At 41.5% G+C, this 22,347-nt stretch overlaps 1 protein-coding gene across 1 annotated transcript in view; it reads right to left on the bottom strand.

Moving 5' to 3' along the window:
- MYLK4 (myosin light chain kinase family member 4) overlaps positions 1 to 22,347 on the bottom strand; it is a 102,595-nt gene that overhangs the window by 62,490 nt on the left and 17,758 nt on the right. Inside the window, exon 2 of the mRNA XM_063130285.1 lies at positions 19,760 to 19,964. Coding sequence (XP_062986355.1) covers positions 19,760 to 19,964 — 205 coding nt within the window. The remainder of the gene's footprint in view (positions 1 to 19,759; positions 19,965 to 22,347) is intronic.

The raw sequence follows: 22,347 nt of genomic DNA, 5'->3' as shown, positions 1-22,347 counted from the left end.
AGAACCAGCTGCATATTTTCAATTCATGGCTGACATGCTTCATTGCAGCAACTTACTGGGCAGAAATCATACAGTAAATTAATTCATCAACTATTGAAACAGTACACTATATACAGATATCTTGCATGCATTACAGATTAACTACATTAACTCAAACATGTGTATGTATCTGGAAACATTTATCTTGCTTGCTTCGTGTTCAACTAATTTGTTAGATTTATTTTATTTAAGTTAACAAAATAAAATGTTACAAATAAATAAAAAACAGTAATGTGAAGATCTGGAACATTGCCTCAAAAGTTAGGAAATGAAACGACAAGCAACAAAGAACTATATAAGAAATGAAGGCAAGGTATAATTTCATTCAGGCCAGAGCAACTGCATGGAAATAAGTTAATCTACAGAAATTCATGATTATATGGAAATGATCAGTGACAGAGGAAGATGGTTTCCCATCTCCTTCTTTTGTGTATATAGTACAAGGGTACCAAAACCCTTATCATTGAAACTGCATATCCCAACCAGGGGTAGCCATTGTACAAGTTACTATTAAAGCATCTCTCTACGGTTGTCCAGGCTGTGTGCTACCTAGGCATTTTGGAATCATTTTCTTTGGAATGTAATCTGCGGAATAACCATCCGTCACCCCTATCCTGGCCTTGGGATGAGTGGCAGAGCAGGAAAGTACTTTTTGAGAGCCAAACCAAGCTTTATTTAAAACCAAAAACAAAACCCTGCCAATGATAGAAAACCCAAAGGGGAAACAGGATTTTTAAGTTAAGTGTTTTAAAAGAAAAACATCATTGATGAAAAGCTGCCTGGACAGGATGCCCAAGAATGAGTATAATCTACCCTAAATTCAGAGAGCATAGATCAAATAAAGCCGTATGGCACTATCCAAGAATGGTGTGACTCTAAAATATCCTGAATTCAGAGAAGTGGAATGACCATGGGCATCTGCAGGATTTTTTGGGGTGTGTGTGTGAGCGATTGTATTTTTTTAGGGAGGGGGCAATAGCTGTAATTTGCACATATAGCATGCACCACTGCAACACACCTGTGCACTTTCCTTCTTGCTGCTTAGTGTCACATTTCATGACATTTAAGAAGCCTACAGAGAACAGTAGAAAATCCTAGAAATTGAACAGCAGTAATACAGAGAAGTGTTATATTCAAGAAGCATCATGAAGGCCAATCAAACTTTATTTGGAGTGAGTGATAACACACACACACACACAGGAACAAGAGAACCTTCCTCCCCCAAAATGCACAAACATAGTACAGCAGCCTTAAGAATATCATTATCGGACATTTTATGACATCACTGCCCTCATCATAATATTGGCAACTTGAGTAGTGTCTCATAAAAACACTGCTGTTTTGTATGAGACTCCAATTACTTCCTAATAGGGAAGACCCTAAAAAGGCTTTAAAACGAACCAGGAAATTCCTTTTCTAGATAGAGGGCGTGTTAACCATTGCTATGACTTCATCCATGAAACTTGGTTTTGTTCTGATTTATACTGTTAGTTTTACCCTACCCTGTGCCTGTTTACCCTACCCTGTGCCTGTTTGCATTCTCTTCCCCCCCTTATTGTTTTATTATGATTTTATTAGAATATAAGCCTATGTGGCAGGGTCTTGCTATTTACTGTTTTACTCTGTACAGCACCATGTACATTGATGGTGCTATATAAATAAATAATAATAACAATATGTAAAATAGTGGCAGAACATTTTGCACATCATATCTCTGGTTCTACAAAGGTTAGAGTCTTGCTTTTTTTTTAAAAAAAAAAAGAAAGCTGGGAATCTGGAGGTTATGGTCAACTACATTTCTTTGCCCCTTCCTGCAGACATCCATGAGAGCCACCCATAATCTGATAGGGAGAAAAACACAAATGGGAGGCAGGAATTTTAAAATACCATACAGTGATCAAGCTGCCTAGATAGAATGTCCACAGACTGTGCCTATAACAAGCCCCAAAGTCCAAGAGCAGAGTCCAAATAAGGTAGGGTGTGTGTGTGTGTGTGTGTGTGAGAGAGAGAGAGTGAGAGTGAGTGAGAGAGAGAGAGAGAGAGAGAGAGAGAGAGAGAGAGAGAGAGAGAGAGATTGGCACTGTCCAAGAACTTTACTAGTATAATGTACCCCAAACTGAGAATGCAGAGCCACCCAAAATGTGATAGAAAGTCCAAATGGCAAACAGAAAAATAGCCCCAGGTTATATATAAAGCTGAGCTCAAGACTATGTATGTAGCCACTTGGAAAAATCTGTGGCATACATTAACATTTCTTTTTTAAAAATGTGCCGTAACACCATACAAGCCACAGCACGTGATGCCTGCTCACACATTCACAACAGAGGTACAAATGCACTAAAATTAAGAGCACTTGCTGGGGATGGCTAGAATACACTGAACCATGAGGAACATATCATGGAAATAAGTATAACAACTCAAAATAGATGGACATCTGAAAGGTACTTCAGCAGACTACCACAACATAGGAGTCAACTACCACCTTACATCACCACTTTCTGAGTCACAGGTTCGGACTTTCACTGCATCAGCACCTGCTTCTTCTGCTGACAGTGACAAGTTTCTAAATTTCCATGATGCACGAATACTGTCAACATCTCTTCAAAGGTCCATTATCTCTCACATGGACATGAAACCTGATGTCCATCTTACAACCACACAGACCTTACAGGGAAAGAGGCACATGTTTAGCCCATCCACAGCTAGGTCTATTTGCCACCTTTTCATCCTGGCATTCAGGCAAGTCACGTTTCCTTCTGCTTCGCAGTTCTAATAAATCAGCAGGCTATTTCTAGATGCCCCCAAGGAGCATTTAATCAGACATCAAAGCGACGTCCTTAATTTCTACATGACCACGGCCCCCACGGGCACCCTGAAGAGAGGTTGCTAAGAATGCAAGCAGGTGCTGCATGTTGAGCCAAGATACTGGAAAGTCTACATGACCATTTGTAAAGTTGGATTCCGCAGCTTTTATTTGTAAGAGCTTAATTTTAAGAATAGCATCGAAGTGAAGGATGAAATTGAAAAGTTCTTTGACAAGCAGGGAATATGGCTTTGCTGGGCTAAAGGAAGTAATGTGTGGGGAGGATGAAACTGACAAGGATATTTACAAGAGAGGAATATTCCTCTGCTAGGCTACTTAGTGGGCAGGTGGACGTATGATCATACGCACTTGTGCAAAATTGCCATTTTAAAATAAATAAACATGTGACTATTTGTGCAAATTTCAGGACCTGCCAAACCAAACTGTGCAAATTGCTGCCATAAAACACACCCATGCACTCACACACCTGGAATCCGTATATTGGTTTGACTCGTTACAGACTGAGTCGATGCCACAGGGGTGGGGAGGAAATGGAAGCAATCCACAGGGCTGAACTGGAAAAATCAATTGTGTTTTTAACCCCAAAGGGAATTCTCATACATCCCTAACTGTGGCTGGCTGATAGAGCAGGGATTTCACACTCATGGCTTGAAAGATTTGTACTTCCAATCCTGACTCAGGCCTTAGCTAGACCTAAGGTTTATCCCGGGATCGTCCCGGGGTCATACCTGTTCATCTAAATGACACACAGGGGATACCGGGAGCAGGCAGGGACAACCCCGGGACGACTCCGGGATAAACCTTAGGTCTAGCTAAGGCCTCAGAGGCTGGTGGCAGCCATTCATTCTCCTTCTTGAAGTCAGTAATGAGTCCACCCTCATTTAGGTAGCATTTAGGGGTGTTTGGGTGCTATGTGAAGAAATAGGAGGGCTGGGGGCCAAAGCTTTTATTTATTTATTTTATGATTACATTTATATCCTACCTTTTTTCCTCTTGCAAGGAACCTAAGGCAGCTTACATGGTCCTCCTCCTTTCCATTTTATCATCACAACAACCCTGCGAGATAGTTTAGGCTGAGAGTCATTTAATAATGCTTCTCTGTGTGGCATTCAAAGCAATAAGGATGTGTTTCCATGTGGCATTCAAAGGATTTCGCTTACAAAAAACAAAACAGTAAAACAATTTACAACACACCGTTAAAAGACAACATCAGTGCACCAAACAGTGAGACCAGTATCAATCAAATGTGAAATCTACCATAATAATAATTAAAACCCAAACCGAACACCAGTGGAATTAAGTCTCACTGTTTTCGGTGGGACTTACTTCCAGGTAAATGTGCATAGGAGTGCAGCTTAAGCAACAGTCAGAACACCCCTAACTCAGCCATGGTTTTCCTTGCATAATTTCCCACCACTGGGGGTCGCTGTAATCTTAATGTTTCCATCCCAAGTACCTGGCTGGCAGTATGACATCTGCTAAATGTTTGATACTTGCATTCAGAAAGCAGGTGTGTGCTTTGCTAACATGCTTGTTTTCCTCTACTTCGTTGTCTCTGTAGCAGTTTACTAAATGTACAATGCTGGGAGCCTTGGTGGCAAACGTCCTTTGCTGCCCGTAATGTTGCGATGCATTAGATTCAACTGATTAGAAGCTCTGCTTTATGGCCCTTCCTCTCCCACCAGATCCCTTCATAGAATTCCCCAGCTGAACCATTTCTTTGTTTGCATTTTGTGTGTGTGCAGAATCACCATTATTCCTTTAAAAGTCTATATTTTGCCTCTTAGGGTTACAGTTTGGCACATGGTCAGATGAGGCTTTTACTGTGCCATCACTCTGCCTCATGCGTGGAATTTTCCGGTGAGCCGTACAACATCATCATCTTCCACTTGTAACTTCCATGTTTTCCCACTGTTTTTTCTGTCATATTTTGTTTCCCAAAAGAATTCCACCAAGGAGGAAAAGATGGAATAGCTGCACAATGTCTTTGGATTGACATTGTCCATCTGGAAACACCAGATGTTTCTCTTGCTTCAGGGTTTTTTCAGGGTCAAAACTCCTGGCTCAACACATAAACATTTGGTCTCAGCTGTATACATTTCATTTTGCATATCTTTAATTCAACAACATAAATCGGGATTCATGTATTACCCAAGTGGTGTCAAATCCCTTTCCTGCAATAGATTTCAGATCACCTCAATTGGCGCCGAAATAGACATGGCGCTGTCAAGTTCTCTTGCCTTTTCCCACAATGTTTATGCAGACTTAATATTGCAAAGACTGAATTGCTTGTTTTTCCTCCTAAACCTTCTCCTCATCTCTCATTCTCTCTTACTGTCAATGATGTTACACTTAGTCCAGTCAAGGAAGCTCGTAGTCTTGGCTTTATATTTGATTCCTTGCTCTCCTTTATTCCTCATATTGAGACAGTAGCTAAATCCTGTCGTTTTTTCCTGTATAATATTGCCAAGATTCGATAATTTTTGTCTGTCTCTTCTGCCAAGACTCTTGTTCATGCATTGGTTATCTCTCGGTTGGACTACTGCAACCTTCTTCTCACTGGCCTTCCTTCTTCTCACATCAGTCCATTGGTTTCTGTTCACCACTCTGCTGCTAAGATCATCTTCTTGGCTCGCCGCTCTGACCATGTAACTCCACTTCTGAAATCTCTTCATTAGCTTCCAATTCATTTCAGAATCCAATATAAACTTCTCCTGTTGACCTACAAAGCTTTTCACTGTCTAGCTCCTTCCTATCTCTCCTCTCTCATCTCACACTATTGCCCCGCTCATGCTCTTCGCTCCTCTGATGCCATGTTTCTCGCCTGCCCAAGGGTCTCTACTTCCCTTGCTCGGCTTCGTCCATTTTCTTCTGCTGCCCCTTATGCCTGGAACGCTCTTCCAGAACATTTGAGAACTACAAGTTCAACCACAGCTTTTAAAGCTCAGCTAAAAACTTTTCTTTTTCCTAAAGCTTTTAAAACCTGATTTTGTTCTGACTTTATACTGTTAGTTTTACCCTACCCAGTGCCTGTTTACCCTACCCTGTGCCTGTTTGCATTCTCTTCCCCTCCTTATTGTTTTATTATGATTTTATTAGAATGTAAGCCTATGCGGCAGGGTCTTGCTATTTACTGTTTTACTCTGTACAGCACCATGTACATTGATGGTGCTATATAAATAATAATAATAATAATAATAATAATAATAATAACAACAACAACAACAACAACAACAACTTACCCTGGGCCAGCCAAAGGCCTTTTGTTGCCAAGGGCAAGATGTCTCTCCCATTCCAGAGATAGTCGACTGGACTGGCAATTGAATCTCACTTCAAGACGGGCAGTGGGGTGGTGTCCTTCACCACACCATGGGGCAGCAGGCTAGCAAGGGAGGTTGCCTGGAAAAGACAGCTCTGTCCTCCAACACTTTGCCAACCTTCGCTCTGCCTAGTGCCAGCCCACTCAAACAAATGCGCCAATGCAGCAGCAAGGGCGCCGACATGTATCACGTGTGCAGAGCAAAATGTTACAAGGAGAGGGGGAGAACTTGACATGGAAATGCCATTTTCAGTGTCTAGTTCCAGCCTAAGTATGGAAGCAGTGACCACATGTGGGGGGTCTATCTGTTCATATTGTTCCTTCCCATGTCCCCAGTAACATACGGTGGCTTGTAACACTGGTGTGAGAAATACCAGGGCAACCCCAGATCTTTCCAAGTTACTGAAGTGACATTGTAACCGTCAATGAGGAGGAGGATTTTGGGTGTCTACCACATTTTAAAAATGTACATTTTTTCCAGCAAGTATGCAGGTTCAGGAGTTTGCGAGCCTTTCTGGAGACCATGCTTTCCTGCTCACCTTCTGGATTGTAAACAGGATTATTGTACATCCTACGGGAGCTACAATTTCACCATTTGTTTCAGTGGTTTTAGATCCAGCCATACGCAATGCACCAGGGACTCTACAAAGCCAATTCAAATGTATTAAATATACAAAGGAGTTTTCTGTGTAGAAAACAATAAAAAACATTCATGGCTATGGATTCAATATCTTTGGATTTAGTTTCTACCAAGCTAAAGAATCTAGATAGATCACTTACTGTATTGCTAACTTTCAAAACACTGAATCCACAGCAATGAAGCTTTTTTTTTTAATGTAATCAGCTCTTTAATATGCTGCACTGATGGAAACTTGATGGGAAGATGTTTGAGAATAAAAGATAAAAAGAAAAGAAAACCCCAACAACAGTTATTTTAAAACATCCACTTCAGAGCAGAATAAATATTAGTGTATTGCTGCTCAAATGTTTTCAGTGTTTTGTCACTTAAGCTACACATTATGTGGAAGATGAAACCCATACTGATGGTTAACACCCAGCCCACATATCTTTTTCAGAGGAAAGCTGATCATGGGCATGTAATACAGTAAGATGACATTCAGAATCACTGTAATAAAATATGAATGATGAATGAAATCATAGTAACTCATTAAATGAATACAGACAGCAGGTCTTCTCCGATACTGTATATAAAAGCCCTTTGATTTTCTTGGCGTTATAAGAGGGGCTTAAAGTGGGTGTAAACAAGAGCTAAGTCTGTTTTAAGGGCTCCTTTCACTGCTAGAGTGTTCCAAAGTCAATGAGAGTATGGCTAATAGAGAATGTGATGTGTTGTTTGCTCTTTGCTTTAAATAAACAAAGCAATATCGCACCAGAAAAGATATGGCAAAGGACCCACTGCTCTAGTAAGTCTGCCATCCTAAGGGTCAAATGAAACATTCCTTGGAAGATGTAGCTAGCAGTTGCTCCTTCTTCTTTTTCCTTACTCAGGGAAACCCTATCCAGATTTGGACCCTACCCTGGGAGATAGGGTTTTTGTTTTACCTCATTACAGTCTTCCCTGCTATAGTGAGATCTATTGAATTTCTATTGAAATATAGCCTTATGTAACTGTGTTTATTTTAGTAGATGTTTGTGTTGTGTTTTAAACCGTTCAGTGTATATCATTTCTTTTTCCTTTTCCTTATGTATCTGGTTTTTCTCCTTGTTTTGTTTGTTTTGTGGTAAATAAATAAAAAAAGAGTTGAGAATGAATTTCTATTGAAATATAAGTAATTATTTCTAAATTTGCATCCATACATGTCAATTAGCATATGCATATATGCCAATTGATGTCCTCTGTTGCCCTCTTAGTTGGGGATGCATTTCTTCTTTTTTTAGTGACATGTCAGTGGCCATCTAGTATTCTATGGCTTCCATGCTATGAACACCTACCTGGGAGCAATCCTCACTGAGTAAACCTGCATTGGATTGTGCTGTAAACATAGGCCCTGTTCAGAAGACACCTTAAACCACCATGGTTAACCACCGTGGCTTAAGGTGTCTTCTGAACAGGGCCATAGTTTCTTATGATCTTGGCCAAGAGTTCTGGCTCAGCTTCCTCCTGAAAACTTTACTTACAGAGCTTTTCCCTCCCTTTAGTAAGAGTCTCAGATTACTTATTATAGTTGGTTGTAATAAATGTAGGTGGACAATTATACATTTTCTAACTAGTATGGATTTGCAGTTCCAGATATGGATGTACAAGACTTTTGTTTTCGCTTGTAAATCATGTGAGTATGACCCATTCAAAACACTAAATGTGAATGTGAGCACAAGCATGTACCTGCCAAAAATATCCGTAAGTTGCCAAATATGTGCTTGTGTTTGACTCGTTCCAAATTCCCAGTTCAATTTGCACCAATTTGGAAATATGCACAAATTTTCCCCATGGAATGAATCAATCCCATTTTAGACGATGGAGGAACATTGCACAAATTGGGAAACTTGCGTGAATTTAGGGAAATTTGTGCGAATTCCCCATTTAATTGCTTCTCAGTTTGCCCAACTTTCTCATTCACACAGAGTGAACAGCAACTGCAAATGCGAATGGGAACTGGATACGAGATGAGCATAAGACAATGCTCGGAGAATTCGGGTGATCTCAAACATTGCTCATTTGCCCATCCCTAGTTCTAGAATTGGTCATTAAGAAAACTTTGTTTCAAACGAGAGTTGGAGATATTTCTGTTACATCATTGCCTGGGTGAGTGTTATTGACCTTTTACCAAAGGGTAATTTAGTGTAATGAGGCATACAAATATGTGGAGTGTTGATGTATCATCTGTCCATGGTGTGAGAATTTTACCTCACATCTGCACCTGATAAATCCAAGGAAGCTACAAATGACTGGCTCTTCACATGATAGCATGCCCACCATAGCAAGTTACAGTTTGGCAAATGGTCACCTGTAGTCACCCATTCTCTTTTGTAAATGTATCCAACTCAAAAACCCTACTTTTTCTAGCCACAGAATGACCACCTTCAATAGTTTGAAACCTTCTGATTAAAAGCCCTTCTTCTGCTATGCTTGACATGAGTCAGAGACAGTGTTTGAAAATCTCTCAATTTCTACCTTTCGTGCCATTTTAAATATTTTCAATTGCTTTCTAAGTTTTGAATTTTCTTTACAGTTCTCAGTTTTTAATTTTTTTAAAAAATTGTTGCACATTTTAACTGTCAGTTACCTTGCGAGCCCTATTTGGGCTGAAAGGTGACTCCTTGACATATAAATAAATAATTAAAAATACTGCAGCGTGCAGAACACAAAACCAATATAAAATATTACAGAATCCTTGGCAGAGCTGCTGAATGTTGTGTTATCTTTTATGTCTGTAGACCAGTCTTCCTTATCCTGGTACCCTCCAGCTGTGTGGGACTACACAACTCCCATCATTCCCAACCAGCATGGAATGATGAGAGTTGTTCAGTCCAACATAACTGGAGAGTACCAGGATAGGGAAGGCTAGTGAAGATTACAGCTTATGGAGCCAGGATTCCCTTCAAGGTCATTAGCTGTAACCAGATACGAAGCAATATTTCAGTGTGAAGAGAAAAAGGAAAGTAATGAAGTTATCAAGTGAACATATACAAACATCCAGATCTGGTGGGACTAATTAACAAATTCTTACATCTTCTTTTTCTTCAGCAGACAAGTGGCTAAAACATAGCACGCATGGCATGTAACAGGAAACGAATGCCAAGCCTCAAGCGATGCAAGGAACACGCCTTCTTCTTGATTGGCAAGCACATATGTGTAGACCTGCATAACCAGCCTCCTTATAGCCAGCAGTAGCAGTGCACAGAATAAAAATGGATGCCTTATCTCGCTTTCACGATGTGGGCCATTGCACTTGCCTTCCTTTCTTTGATATCTCTCTAGCACATTTGACTCTATGGTTGTAGAGATGCCATCAAAAAAGTAAATGCCTCTAAATTAGAGGTAGACAGAACCAAGGTTTATGATCTTTTACTTCCCCCTCCTTGTGTGACCCATACAAGGCACCAGGTAGGGGAAGGCACGCAGACAATCAATCAACTCTTCTGTGCTACAATTCTGTGCTACAGCACAGAGGAGTTGTAGAGAAAATTTAAAGTAACAGGCATTCTCTTTTCTTCACACATTAGCCTCTCAAAGAGGCACCATATGCTGTGCCAAAAATTTCGATCATCCCATTTTCAGCATTTCATTGGGGTTAGGGGGAAACTCTGGCGAAAGGGGCTGGAAGAGGTGATAATTTCTCCTTGGAGATGGGGGACAAGTTTTCCACATACCTTTTTATATGTAGGCAGTTGTTGAACTGACTTCTTTCTATTTTTTATTTTTAAAAAACACTCCTAGCACTTGCAGGAGCCCAGGAGTTCTTACTGTAGGCCTATTGGAGAGGGCAAGGTCACATGGTCTCCAATAGGCATTCAGAAAGAACTACTGGCCTCCTCCTGACTGCTCAGTACTGATAGGCTGATGCTCCATAAATCCACTTTTAAAACCATCCAAACCAGCAATAATTACTACATCTCGTTGTACAGAATTCCATATTTTGACTATGTGGCATGTGAACAAGTACTTCCTTTATCTGTCCTGAATATCCTACCAATCAGCCCCGTTGGATGACTTTAGGTTCCAGTAATATATGAGAGAGAGAGAGAGAGAGAGAGAGAGAGAGAGAGAGAGAGATTTCTCCCTACTGACTTCCTCCAACCCATGAATGGTTTTATACACCTTCTATCATGTCCCCCACCCCTCTTACCTTTCTATAAAGGCATTATGATATTGGCAATTTCATTTTCAATTCTTTTCCTAATGATCTCCAACAAGGAATTTGCCTTTTATTCCATGCACACCGGATCGACTTTACATCGAGCTATCCAAGACAACCCCAAGATCTCTTTGCTGGTGATCAATCATGAACAACTCAGACTTACAGCGTATATGTGATTTAGGATTATTATTATTATTATTATTATTATTATTATTATTATTATTACCCCAATCTGTCCAGGCATTTTATTTTAAAAGCCCATTCATTGAGGAGTCTGATTTGGGCTCAAGCTGATGGGTGGATCTTTGTTTATTAAGTGTGCCTGTGTCTGTGAGGTGGGGGAAGGTTAGATAAAGAGGTTCATGACAGGAGGTGAAATCTCACATCCTTATTGAGGCTTTCTGTTTCCAGTTTCTTAGCGGGATTACGATGGGTTCCTTTACACTGATTTGAATTGAATTGAAAAACTTCCTTTCCTGGCAATGTTCTATCTGTTTCATTATAAAGCACCATCTAGTGTCTGAATTATAGCACAGCACCATCATTTCACTCATTGCTTTATCTCCAAACTTTTAAAAAGTGGAATAAAGCTCAAAAAATGTGGGAGACATTCTGGCATTCTGACAGTGTTATGTAAGGAATCTGCAAATTTCTGTGAGTGAACTATCATGAGCTTGCAATAAAAGCCTTGTGCATAAATGCTCAGAGCGTTTTTGGGTGTGTGCTGGTTACTGCCTCTGCCACACTACTCTATGTAAAATTATTTCTAGGCTGCTTTTAAGGGTGAGGACCTTCTCAAGGTCGTGTACAAGATAAAAACCACTTGAAGTGATACTCTAGCTTCATGCATGGTGACCAGCCTGGTAATGTCCAGCAAGATATAAATTCTACTTCACTCATACTGCTAATATTGCAACACATGCATACCAAAGTTAGCTTCCAGTCCTTCCCGACGGGATCAAAATGAATATATTAATGTCTAAAGCCATTTGATGCTTTGCTGTAGTCCAGTATGGATTAATGCTATCGGGAAGCTGTCCCTAAAGTCCTTCAGAAAGGAAGGGGCAAACGTGGTGATGCAGCTACCAATGGGGAAAATAATGGACGTCTGCCTGTGGAGATGAAGACTTCCGGTTTTAAATATCGTTCAATGGAGAGCATGCTGTAGAGTAGATATTAACATGAATGCCAAGTGAGGAATGAACCAGGTAGTGGTTTAAGTTGATAGTCGGAGAAGTGACACTTTGATAGCTACTAACTTTGCTTCTCCCAGCAGAGGTCACTAGAGGGTCACCTTGCCATCCTCTTTTTGGTCCTTTTTTCTTAAAAAGAAATCACTTTTCTTGGTTTTTTAAAATGACACAAGTCTGAAAGAACATGCATGATTAGGAAAATGTATGGAATGTACACAGAGAATGTCCACAGCCTTCCAAAACTCAGAGCCTTTCAGACTACGACTCCCATTATCCCTACCCTTGCCAGCTTTCAGTCAACATTTGACTCTGAATCAACCAGTAAGTCCGATTACATGAAATGCATCTGCCCTTTTAAAAAATGTTTGTACTACCTTTGTATCTTTCGATGTTTCAGTCTTTTTCTTACTTCTGCAGCATAGTAGTATAGTCCAGAATAGGTGCCAGAGGAATGAGGCTAAGAAGCAGAAGTTACCAGCAATCCAGACAGCTTTTCCTCTCCACAGGGAACTCATTTGGGGGATATCTGAGGATTGTCTTTGGTTTCTTGGTATTGCTAGAAGTAATTTGGCGGCACACATTCAGCGGCCTTCACTCGGTTCAGCCAGCACTACCCAGCTACAGAAGACCCAGCTATGCTGCCGGATGAAAGCAATTCTATCACAGCCATGAAGCTGCTCTCTTATGCCTATAAGGCAAGCAACGTGATGGCCCAGTGACAAGCACAAAACAGGTGCTGAGCCCACAGATACGATGTACTGAGCACCGCTGGGGAGATAATTAACGCTGACGTTCTCAAATGGGCCTGGCCTGTGAGCATCAACCTTGGCAGTAAATAATTCCTGCTTCAACTCATCTGCTAACTTCTTTTCAGTCTCCTGAATGATTAAGAGGTGGAAAAGACGGAAAAGAAAGAGATCGATGGGGACGGACAATATCACTCCAATATCACAATGGGAAGTCGACAGTTTACACAACCCCCACGACGGTCTCCAGATCTGTTGGACTGCAATACCCATCACCCCCCGCCTGCATGTAGTCTGGGGATGATAAGAGCTGTTGTCCAAAACATCAGGAGAGCACCAGGTTGGGAAGGGTGGTTTGAGTATTCGGACTTGGCCAATATCAATATAGCTGTTTGGGTTTCTAACTTCTCTTGTGTTATTGAATAGAATTTCCAGTTAAAACTGGAACAGGATGCTGAAGACAGCACTGATCTTGTCCCGCCAACTAGAAATGAGCTCTAATTAGCATTCCAAGGTCTCACGCAAAGGTTTATCACAGCCTTGTTACTGGAGATCTTTTAAACTGGAGATACTGAGGGTTGAGCTAAGGACTAGATGGACCCTTGGTCTAATCCAACATGACTCTTCCTATGTTCTTATGTTATTCTCAGTTCCCTTCATGTTTTTGATGCTATAAGTCTCTCCTATGAAAGTTCAAAGGGAAATTCACCTTGTATTTGTTCCTTTATTAAGCGCACGTCCTGGAATGACAAAAGCAACCTCCACCCAAGCAGAGTAGAATAAAACATCATGGAATCCATGGAAATGTCCCTGCCTTTCTACTTAAAATTACACTCAAGCCAGATTACAATCAGTAATAAAACTTGATAAAAACAATAATAAGCAAACGTAGTAAAAAGTATTAAAAACGTCATCCAGCTCAACAGACCCACTTACACACCAAAGGCCTGCTTGAGTGAAGCAAGCAGTCTTTCACTGCTAGGGGAAGGACAGCAAAGTGGAAGCAAACCTATCCTCCCTTGGCAGGGAGTTTCACAGAGAGCAGCCACCAAGAAGGCCCTCTTTCATGTTGTCACCAAATGCGCCTCCAAAGACAGTGGTACCAAAAGGAGGGCCTCTCCAGAAGATCTTAAGACCGGGCAAGCTTGTGTTATATGTGAGTGAATGGTGTAGGAATAAATGTGTGTGTATTTAGGCGAGTGAATGGAGGGTTGTGGGGATATATGTGTATGTGTAAATGTGGGTTATCTGACCCTGGACAAGCATGTTGGGGGTGCATGCCCCCAACCCCAATTTTTGCCATGTAGTCTCTGTCTGTTTCTACACCTGCCTTTCCCCCCCAGGATCGTCCTGAGATCATCTCTGTGCATCCAAATGACACACAGGGGATCCGAGGAGCAGGCAGGGACGATCCCTCCATTTTCCTTAGGTGTAGAAAGGGCCTCTGACATGCTTCTTCAGCATTAATTTGGCCCTTGGGCCAAAAACGGTTCCCCACTCCTGATTTACATCCTTAGCTCAGCTTCTAGTATTGCAAGTAGGGCAATGTCAAAACCTGGCATATGGTTCTGACTGGAGGAAAGAGCAGCTCTGAACATCATTTGCTGCTTCTAGACCATGTGGCAGGCCTTGGATTAATTTTCATAGATTTCATCTGATCTGTTTTTTTAAAAAATGTAGAAATACATATTACCATGGAATGGTTGCCTGTAAAACCAAGCAGAGACGGAGAGCACGATTCCCCTGTTACATAATAGATGCCACCTGTCACAGAGCAACACCCAATCGTAGGGCAAAGAAATAACATCTTCTAACATTTGTAGAACAGCAGTATGATAGTTTATGTTACGCCCAAACCATTTTTACAGGGCCCAGTAAAGACAGTTTTAAACTTTCCCTTTAAAATGCATATTCCCAAGCCACTTTTCAAGGTGTAGGTATCAATGCGTCTCTTCGCCTTTCATCCCGTATCTACGGATGGGCGAATCTCTCGGTTTCATTTTTTTCTGCATTCGAATAAATCTCAAGTCCTTTCTGACCGGAATATGAAGAAATTTGAGGACGTCTAACTAATTAGCTTCACAGTCTTACGGTTACATTCACCATACGCTGCTCCTGCCTGATCCCTTGTAATGTAAGGGGAGATTGAATGTTTTGTAGCGTGTTCAACCTGGAGGAGAGCGCCACCTAGAGAAAAATTATGCAGCTGTTCCGTGAACGAGGGGGGGGAAAGTTCTTAGAGCTATCCTTAGCAACTAGTTGAGTTTGAAGCAGTTGTGTATGTTTTTTTGGGAGAACTTCTTTTGCCATTTAAAACAGTCCAATGTGTACAAAATACACATCATGTCAGCAGCTTAGACTGCACCACCTTAACACCAGATTTATGCAGACGGATTTGCCCAGTTCCTGCTGTGGGGCTCCAGTCCTAAATCTATTTCCCAGGGCCCTGGATCTATTCCAAGAGTCCTGAGTGTCTGTTGGTGCCAATGGAAGATTACCCCCCTGAGCTCAATTGCCATGCCGTGGGAAGTTTCAAGGGGGATTGCAGCTTTCCAAATGCTGCCCCCCCCCCCCACACACACATATAATCTTCCCCTGCATGGCAGGAGAACCAGTGTTGTGTAGTAGTTAGAGTGTTGGACTGGGACTCGGGAGATCTGGGTTCTAGTCCCCACTTGGCATGGAAGCTCACTGGGTGACTTTGGGCCAGTCACAGACTCTCAGCCCAACCTACCTCACAGGGTTGCTGTGAGGATAAAATGGAGAGGAAGTTCATGTAAGCCACCTTGGGTTCCTTGCAAAACGGGGAAAGGCACAAAATAAGTGTGGTAAATAAACATAAAAAAATAGATTAAACTTAGGGGGAGAAAACTTTTTCCATTGGTTTGGATTGACCTGAGTCAGAGTGCAAATTAACTGAATTTATTTTATTTGAGATTATTTAAATGAGAAATTAATCAGCTGTCTTTAGCTTCTGTGGAAGTTAAATGATTCCTAGAAATTATTTCTAAATTTGCATATGTAGACTTAAATTGGCATATGGATGCAGATCTGTGACTTGTGGGTCTAGCCCCTGAGTCTTTTAAATGCCTAGCAATGCCCCCTGCTCAGTCATCTCCAGTTCTGTTGACCTATGGAGGACCAAAACGAATGGCACTCTGATGAATATGTTTGGGATGGATGCTTTTGGCTTTGTAATTGTGAATCTGGCATGATTGCAAACCCAATTTGGGATAATTAGATGGGCTCCCCAGTTTTAAACACTGAAATACAGGAGACGTATACACACTGGTTTAAAAATGGTCATAGTCATGTGGCCATCTCTATATTAAAGGACAGAAGCAAACCACATGTTGTATGATATCCCAAGATGCCCATATCACCTTTTGATTCACTCTTCTGCAAACTCTAACAGGCATTAAAAGGGGGTTAGACAAATTCCTGGAGGAAAATGCTATCACTGGCTACTAGTCCTGATGTCTATATGCTACCTCCAGTATCAGAGGCAGTGTGCCTATGTACACCAGCTCCTGGGGAACATGGGCAGGAGGGTACTCTTGCACTTATATTCTGCTTGTGTCCTGTCAACAGCTGGTTGGCCACTGTGTGAACAGAAAGTTGGACTAGATGCATCCTTGGTCTGATCCAGCATGGTTCTATTTATGTTCTTATGAGAATTTTCTAGAGTCCAGGGAATTGGTTTGAATCAAGTCTGGGTAAACAAGCACTCTTCGCCACTGTTACTGCAGTAGCAAAGAGCCCTGCCAGATTCCTGGTTACTTTCCCTATCTTCTTCTTGTCTCCTTGGCTCCCATACACTTTGGGCTTCCTTGCCACCCAAACTACCTGCAAACAAGCCCACTCTATGTCAGAGCCCTGTGAAGGCTTTCCCCCTAGAAATATCAACCTTCGACTTCCCTCACAACAACTAAGGGAGCAGAACAGAAGGGACGCCCTCTCTGCCCCCACCCATCAGACAGGAGACCGAGGGCCATTTGGAGACTGCACACACAGTTTCCCAGAAAGAACATCACAGCAAGGGTCTTGTTCATTGGCCTGAGAAGAAACAGCTGGAGGGAGCTTGATTTTCCCTCCCTGCCAGAGAGCAAACCCGGCTTCAACTGCCAAGAAATAGGAATTGATTAATCTGACAGTTTCACTTCCTTCCATATTCAGTTTTTTAAAAATCCCTCTCCATCCTATTTATGAAGAAATTAGCAAATGTTATTAAACTCTTCTAAAACAAACAAACAAAAAAACTAAACAAACAACAAAAACCCAAACTAAATTCTCACCCAGCTACAGCAGCCTAATTCAATAAGTACAGTTATTCCCAGAGGGAGAAGATGTTTATTTATTGTTGTTTATTCGTTCAGTCGTTTCCGACTCTTCGTGACTTCATGGACCAGCCCACGCCAGAGCTTTCTGTCAGCTGTCGCCACCCCCAGCTTCCCCAAGGTCAAGTCTGTCACCTCCAGAATATCATCCATCCATCTTGCCCTTGGTCGGCCCCTCTTCCTTTTGCCTTCCACTTTCCCTAGCATCAGCCTCTTCTCCAGGGTATCCTGTCTTCTCATTATGTGGCCAAAGTACTTCAGTTTTGCCTTTAATACCATTCCCTCAAGTGAGCAATCTGGCTTTATTTCCTGGAGTATGGACTGGTTTGATCTTCTGGCAGTCCAAGGCACTCTCAGGATTTTCCTCCAACACCACAGTTCAAAAGCATCTATCTTCCTTTGCTCAGCTTTCCTTATGGTCCAGCTCTCGCAGCCATAGGTTACTACGGGGAATACCATTGCTTTAACTATGCGGACCTTTGTTGTCAGTGTGGTGTCTCTGCTCTTAACTATTTTATCAAGATTTGTCATTGCTCTCCTCCCAAGAAGCAAACGTCTTCTGATTTCCTGGCTGCAGTCAGCGTCTGCAGTAATCTTTGCGCCCAGAAATACAAAGTCTGTCACTGCCTCCACGTTTTCTCCCTCTATTTGCCAGTTATCAATCAAGCTAGTTGCCATAAACTTGGTTTTTTTGAGGTTTAACTGCAGCCCGGCTTTTGCACTTTCTTCTTTCACCTTTGTCATAAGGCTCCTCAGCTCCTCCTCACTTTCAGCCATCAAAGTGGTGTCATATGCATATCTGAGATAGTTAATGTTTCTTCCTGCAATTTTAACTCCAGCCTTGGATTCGTCAAGCCCAGCACGTCGCATGATGTGTTCTGCATACAAGTTGAATAGATAAGGTGAGAGTATACATACCTGCCGTACTCCTTTCCCAATCTTAAACCAGTCCGTTGTTCCGTGGTCTGTTCTTACCGTTGCTACTTGTTCGTTATACAGATTCCTCAGGAGGCAGACAAGATGACTTGGTATCCCCATACCACCAAGAACTTGCCACAGTTTGTTATGATCCACACAGTCAAAGGCTTTAGAATAGTCAATAAAACAGAAATAGATGTTTTTCTGGAACTCCCTGGCTTTCTCCATTATCCAGCGGATATTGGCAATTTGGTCTCTAGTTCCTCTGCCTTTTCTAAACCCAGCTTGTACATCTGGCAATTCTCGCTCCATGAATTGCTGGAGTCTACCTTGCAGGATCTTGAGCATTACCTTGCTGGCATGTGAAATAAGTGCCACTGTCTGATAGTTTGAACATTCTTTAATGTTTCCCTTTTTTGGTATGGGGATATAAGTTGATTTTTTCCAGTCTGATGGCCATTCTTGTGTTTTCCAAATTTGCTGGCATATGGCATGCATCACCTTGACAGCATCATCTTGCAATATTTTAAACAGTTCAGCTGGGATACTGTCGTCTCCTGCTGCCTTGTTATTAGCAATGCTTCTTAAGGCCCATTCAACCTCACTCTTCAGGATGTCTGGCTCTAACTCACTGACCACACCATCTGAGCTATCCCCGATATTATTATCCTTCCTATACAGATCTTCTGTATATTCTTGCCACCTTTTCTTGATCTTTTCTGTTTCTGTTAAGTCCTTGCCATCTTTGTTTTTTATCATACCCATTTTTGCCTGGAATTTACCTCCGATGTTTCTAATTTTCTGGAAGAGGTCTCTTGTCCTTCCTATTCTATTGTCTTCTTCCACTTCCACACATTGCTTGTTTAAAAATAATTCTGCTTGCATATAGCTGATAAAAAAGAGGAGCCTGTCAGAAGAAAAGAAGAGACGGCAGCCCCAATTCAGCCCCACAAACAAGGTAGAATACAGAGGGGTGCAAACCCAGACTTTTAAGAACTAAGCACTCAACAGCCTCTGCATGGATGAATGAACCAGTCAGTTTCGCTTTCTCCCACATTCGTATACATTTAAATCTCAAGTTCTTTCCATCCTGTTTATGAGGAAATTTGTGAATTTGGGTACGTTCTTATAAAAAGAAAATGAACTGAACAAAATCCTCACCCATCCCTGCCTTTGCAGAACCAAAGAAAAACATGCCCTGGCCCCACCTTTCAGACTGAGGACTACAGGTGTGTGTTTGAGTGTGTGTGTATTTGTATTTTTGGGGTAGACAGTTGTGTACAGTATTATTACATCCTGTTGTAAACCAGCTTGAGAATAATTTGATTGAAAAGCAGATTATAAATTTTCAAAATAAAATAAATGACCTACAACGGGTTTCAGAAGTACCATGACAAATCCATCGCCTGCAGCAGTTAGAATGTTTGTAAACATTCTTTTGTGGCATCGCAGCAACTCAACAACTGTGTGCATGTATGGATATGGTATGTGTTGAGTGTGTTTATATATGTGTGTTTGGAGAGAGAGAGAGAAGAATGAAACCACTACATAACCATCACATACCTCTTCATCACTTGTGAAAACTGTCACTGATTCCAAGTTATTGAAGAAAGCCATTCTGTCCTCCCTGCTGTTGTAATACCGTGTATTCATTTCATCCAGCCGGTTAAGCTTATAGAATTTGGAATGGTATTCTACTAAATGCTTATTCATCATGGTTCCACAAATCATTGAATAGGCATGACTTCCGATTTCTCCTGTTTGTTGTCTGGAAAAAAAAAGGAAACACATAGAAATGTTGATAAAAGGGTGAATTCAGTTACCCAGAAAAGCCGTGAATTAGTAATATAGTAGACAGAGATCGGGTTGTGCATTTTTAGGTCACCACATCACACAAAGTTACAAAACTATGCTCAACTGCATTTTATTTTATTATTTTTGACCACTGCTGCTTTTGTGCTTGAGCCTTAATTGTCTAAGGAGGATAGTGCTTACAAAAGCTTTCAGATCTGCCAAATCCTTGAAAACCAGAGGTCCTGGGTTTCCTGAGATAATGTGGAGTTATTCCTTTTCAGAATAGAAATATATGTGAAGAAATAGCACAGCTAGTTGGTAATAATGAAGCACCTTCCTATGGGTCTCCCTATACTGATCTTTGTGGGGGTAGACTGCAAACAAAGAGCCACACATCTAAAAGGAGGGGGGTACAGTACACTGGTGAGAAATGGGGTTTCCAAAGTCCTGCCTTAAGCAATTTGCATGATAATTCACTAACTCTGAAACCCCTTTTTCTGTGTATGCAAGAAGTGTCTTAATTTTGAGGATCATAGTGATAATCATTATTCTAATTATTGCATTTATATGCCACCTTTTCTCCAAGGACCTCAAGACAGCAGCATACAGGATCACACACACAAACACACCCCGTGTGAGGTAAATTAGGTTAAGAGATAGTGACTGGCTCAAGGTCACCCAGTAAGCTTCATGGTTGAGTGTGCATTTGAACCCGGATCTCCTCAGTCCTAAGACAATACTATAACCTAGACTTGCCCAATCTGGCAAGCTTCAGATGTGTTGGACTACAATCCCCATCAACCAACATGCCCAATGGGGGCCACTGGTTGAGGATGATGAGAATTTTAGCCCAACACATCTGGAAGGTGCCAGGTAGGGGAAGACTGTTCTAACCACTGCACCACACTAGCTCTCACACCTGATCTGTGACCTGCTACAACCTCACTGAAGTAACATGTTAGCTGTTAAGGGTGAAGGAAGCAAGAAGATACCACTACCGAGTAACCTAGGATTACATCTGAATAACTTGGCATAATACCTCATGAAACCAAAATATCATGGAAGTTTCCAAGCAGTTGCCCAATGGTGAGTAATTAAGACTAAATAAATAAACTGGAGAAGGGAATCAGCCATAAGATAGATTCACATTCAATTCCTTTTAAGTAACTTGCATATCATGTCATTAATCACACTGCTTCATTATCAGGACACATGCAGTGAAATCCTCCATGTGTTTACATTTAATCCCATTAAGTTCAATGGCACTCTCATCCCATCAATAAGTAAGCTCCTATTACAAGGAGTGCCTCAACAACTGTCACTACCAATTCCTTTTTTAAGGTGCTTCCAGACAGATGGCTTCTAGCGTTACTAATCAAAAAGGCATTATGCTGTTATTTCGTCTTTCCCTCCTTAACAGATTTTCTACGGTAAGAAAAAAAAAGATGCAAGAAGAGATGGGAAAACACGGGAGAAGTACAAGTGGAAATAAATGTCCTCTGGACACGCACAGACCCATAAGATCCCATGATTGTGGCATGGCGATTGTACAATAGAAGCTTCATCTAGAAGAACCCTTAGTTTGGGGGTGAGGTTGTTTGTGTGTAAAAAGGAGACAGGGAAGAGAAAAATGGTGTGTGGAAGAAAACACAAAGGCGGAACTAAGAAGGCATAGGCCTTAGCTAGACCTAAGGTTTATCCCGGGACCATCCAGGGGTTGTCCCTGCCTGCTCCCGGGATCCCCTGTGTGTTATTTACATGAACAGGGATGACCCCAGGATGATCCCAGGATAAACCTTAGGTCTAGCTAAGGCCATAGACAGGAATCAAAAATGGGACCTTGATGTTAAGCCACAGCTAAAAATGGGTCTTGGGTATGTCCTGGCAGGGAAAAGTTTGGACACCACCACTGCAGGGCACATGCATTTCAACGCATGAGCATGAGTACAAAATGCCAGTGCACTTTCCTTCTCCTGGTCTCTCCTAACTGCCTTAGGGCACAATCCCATGTTTAGACAGAAAAAAGTCCTACAACTCCCATCATTTCCCAGCCAACAATGCTGGTTGGGGAATGCTGGGAGCTGCAGGACATTTTTTTCTGTCTAAACATGCATAGAAATTAATGTTGCTGAACGCGTTAAGTATTCACGATTCCATAGCAAGTGCACAACAAGATCCATTGTGTGATAGTTTAACTATACCATCCATACATTTTAAAAATAAGTAAAGCATTATGGTCTGCTTCACAACACATGTAGGTTACAAAGTGCAGACTTTGGGTTCCTCTGGCTACAATTCCCCTCACCATTGGCTATGCAGATAAGGTGATGGGACTTGCATTCAGTCAAGATCTGGAG

The sequence above is a fragment of the Elgaria multicarinata genome, chromosome 7 (assembly GCF_023053635.1).
Source record: "Elgaria multicarinata webbii isolate HBS135686 ecotype San Diego chromosome 7, rElgMul1.1.pri, whole genome shotgun sequence".
NCBI classification, from domain to species: Eukaryota; Metazoa; Chordata; class Lepidosauria; order Squamata; family Anguidae; genus Elgaria; species Elgaria multicarinata.
Note: the sequence above shows the minus strand (reverse complement) of the source record. Positions and strands in the feature narration are given on the sequence as shown.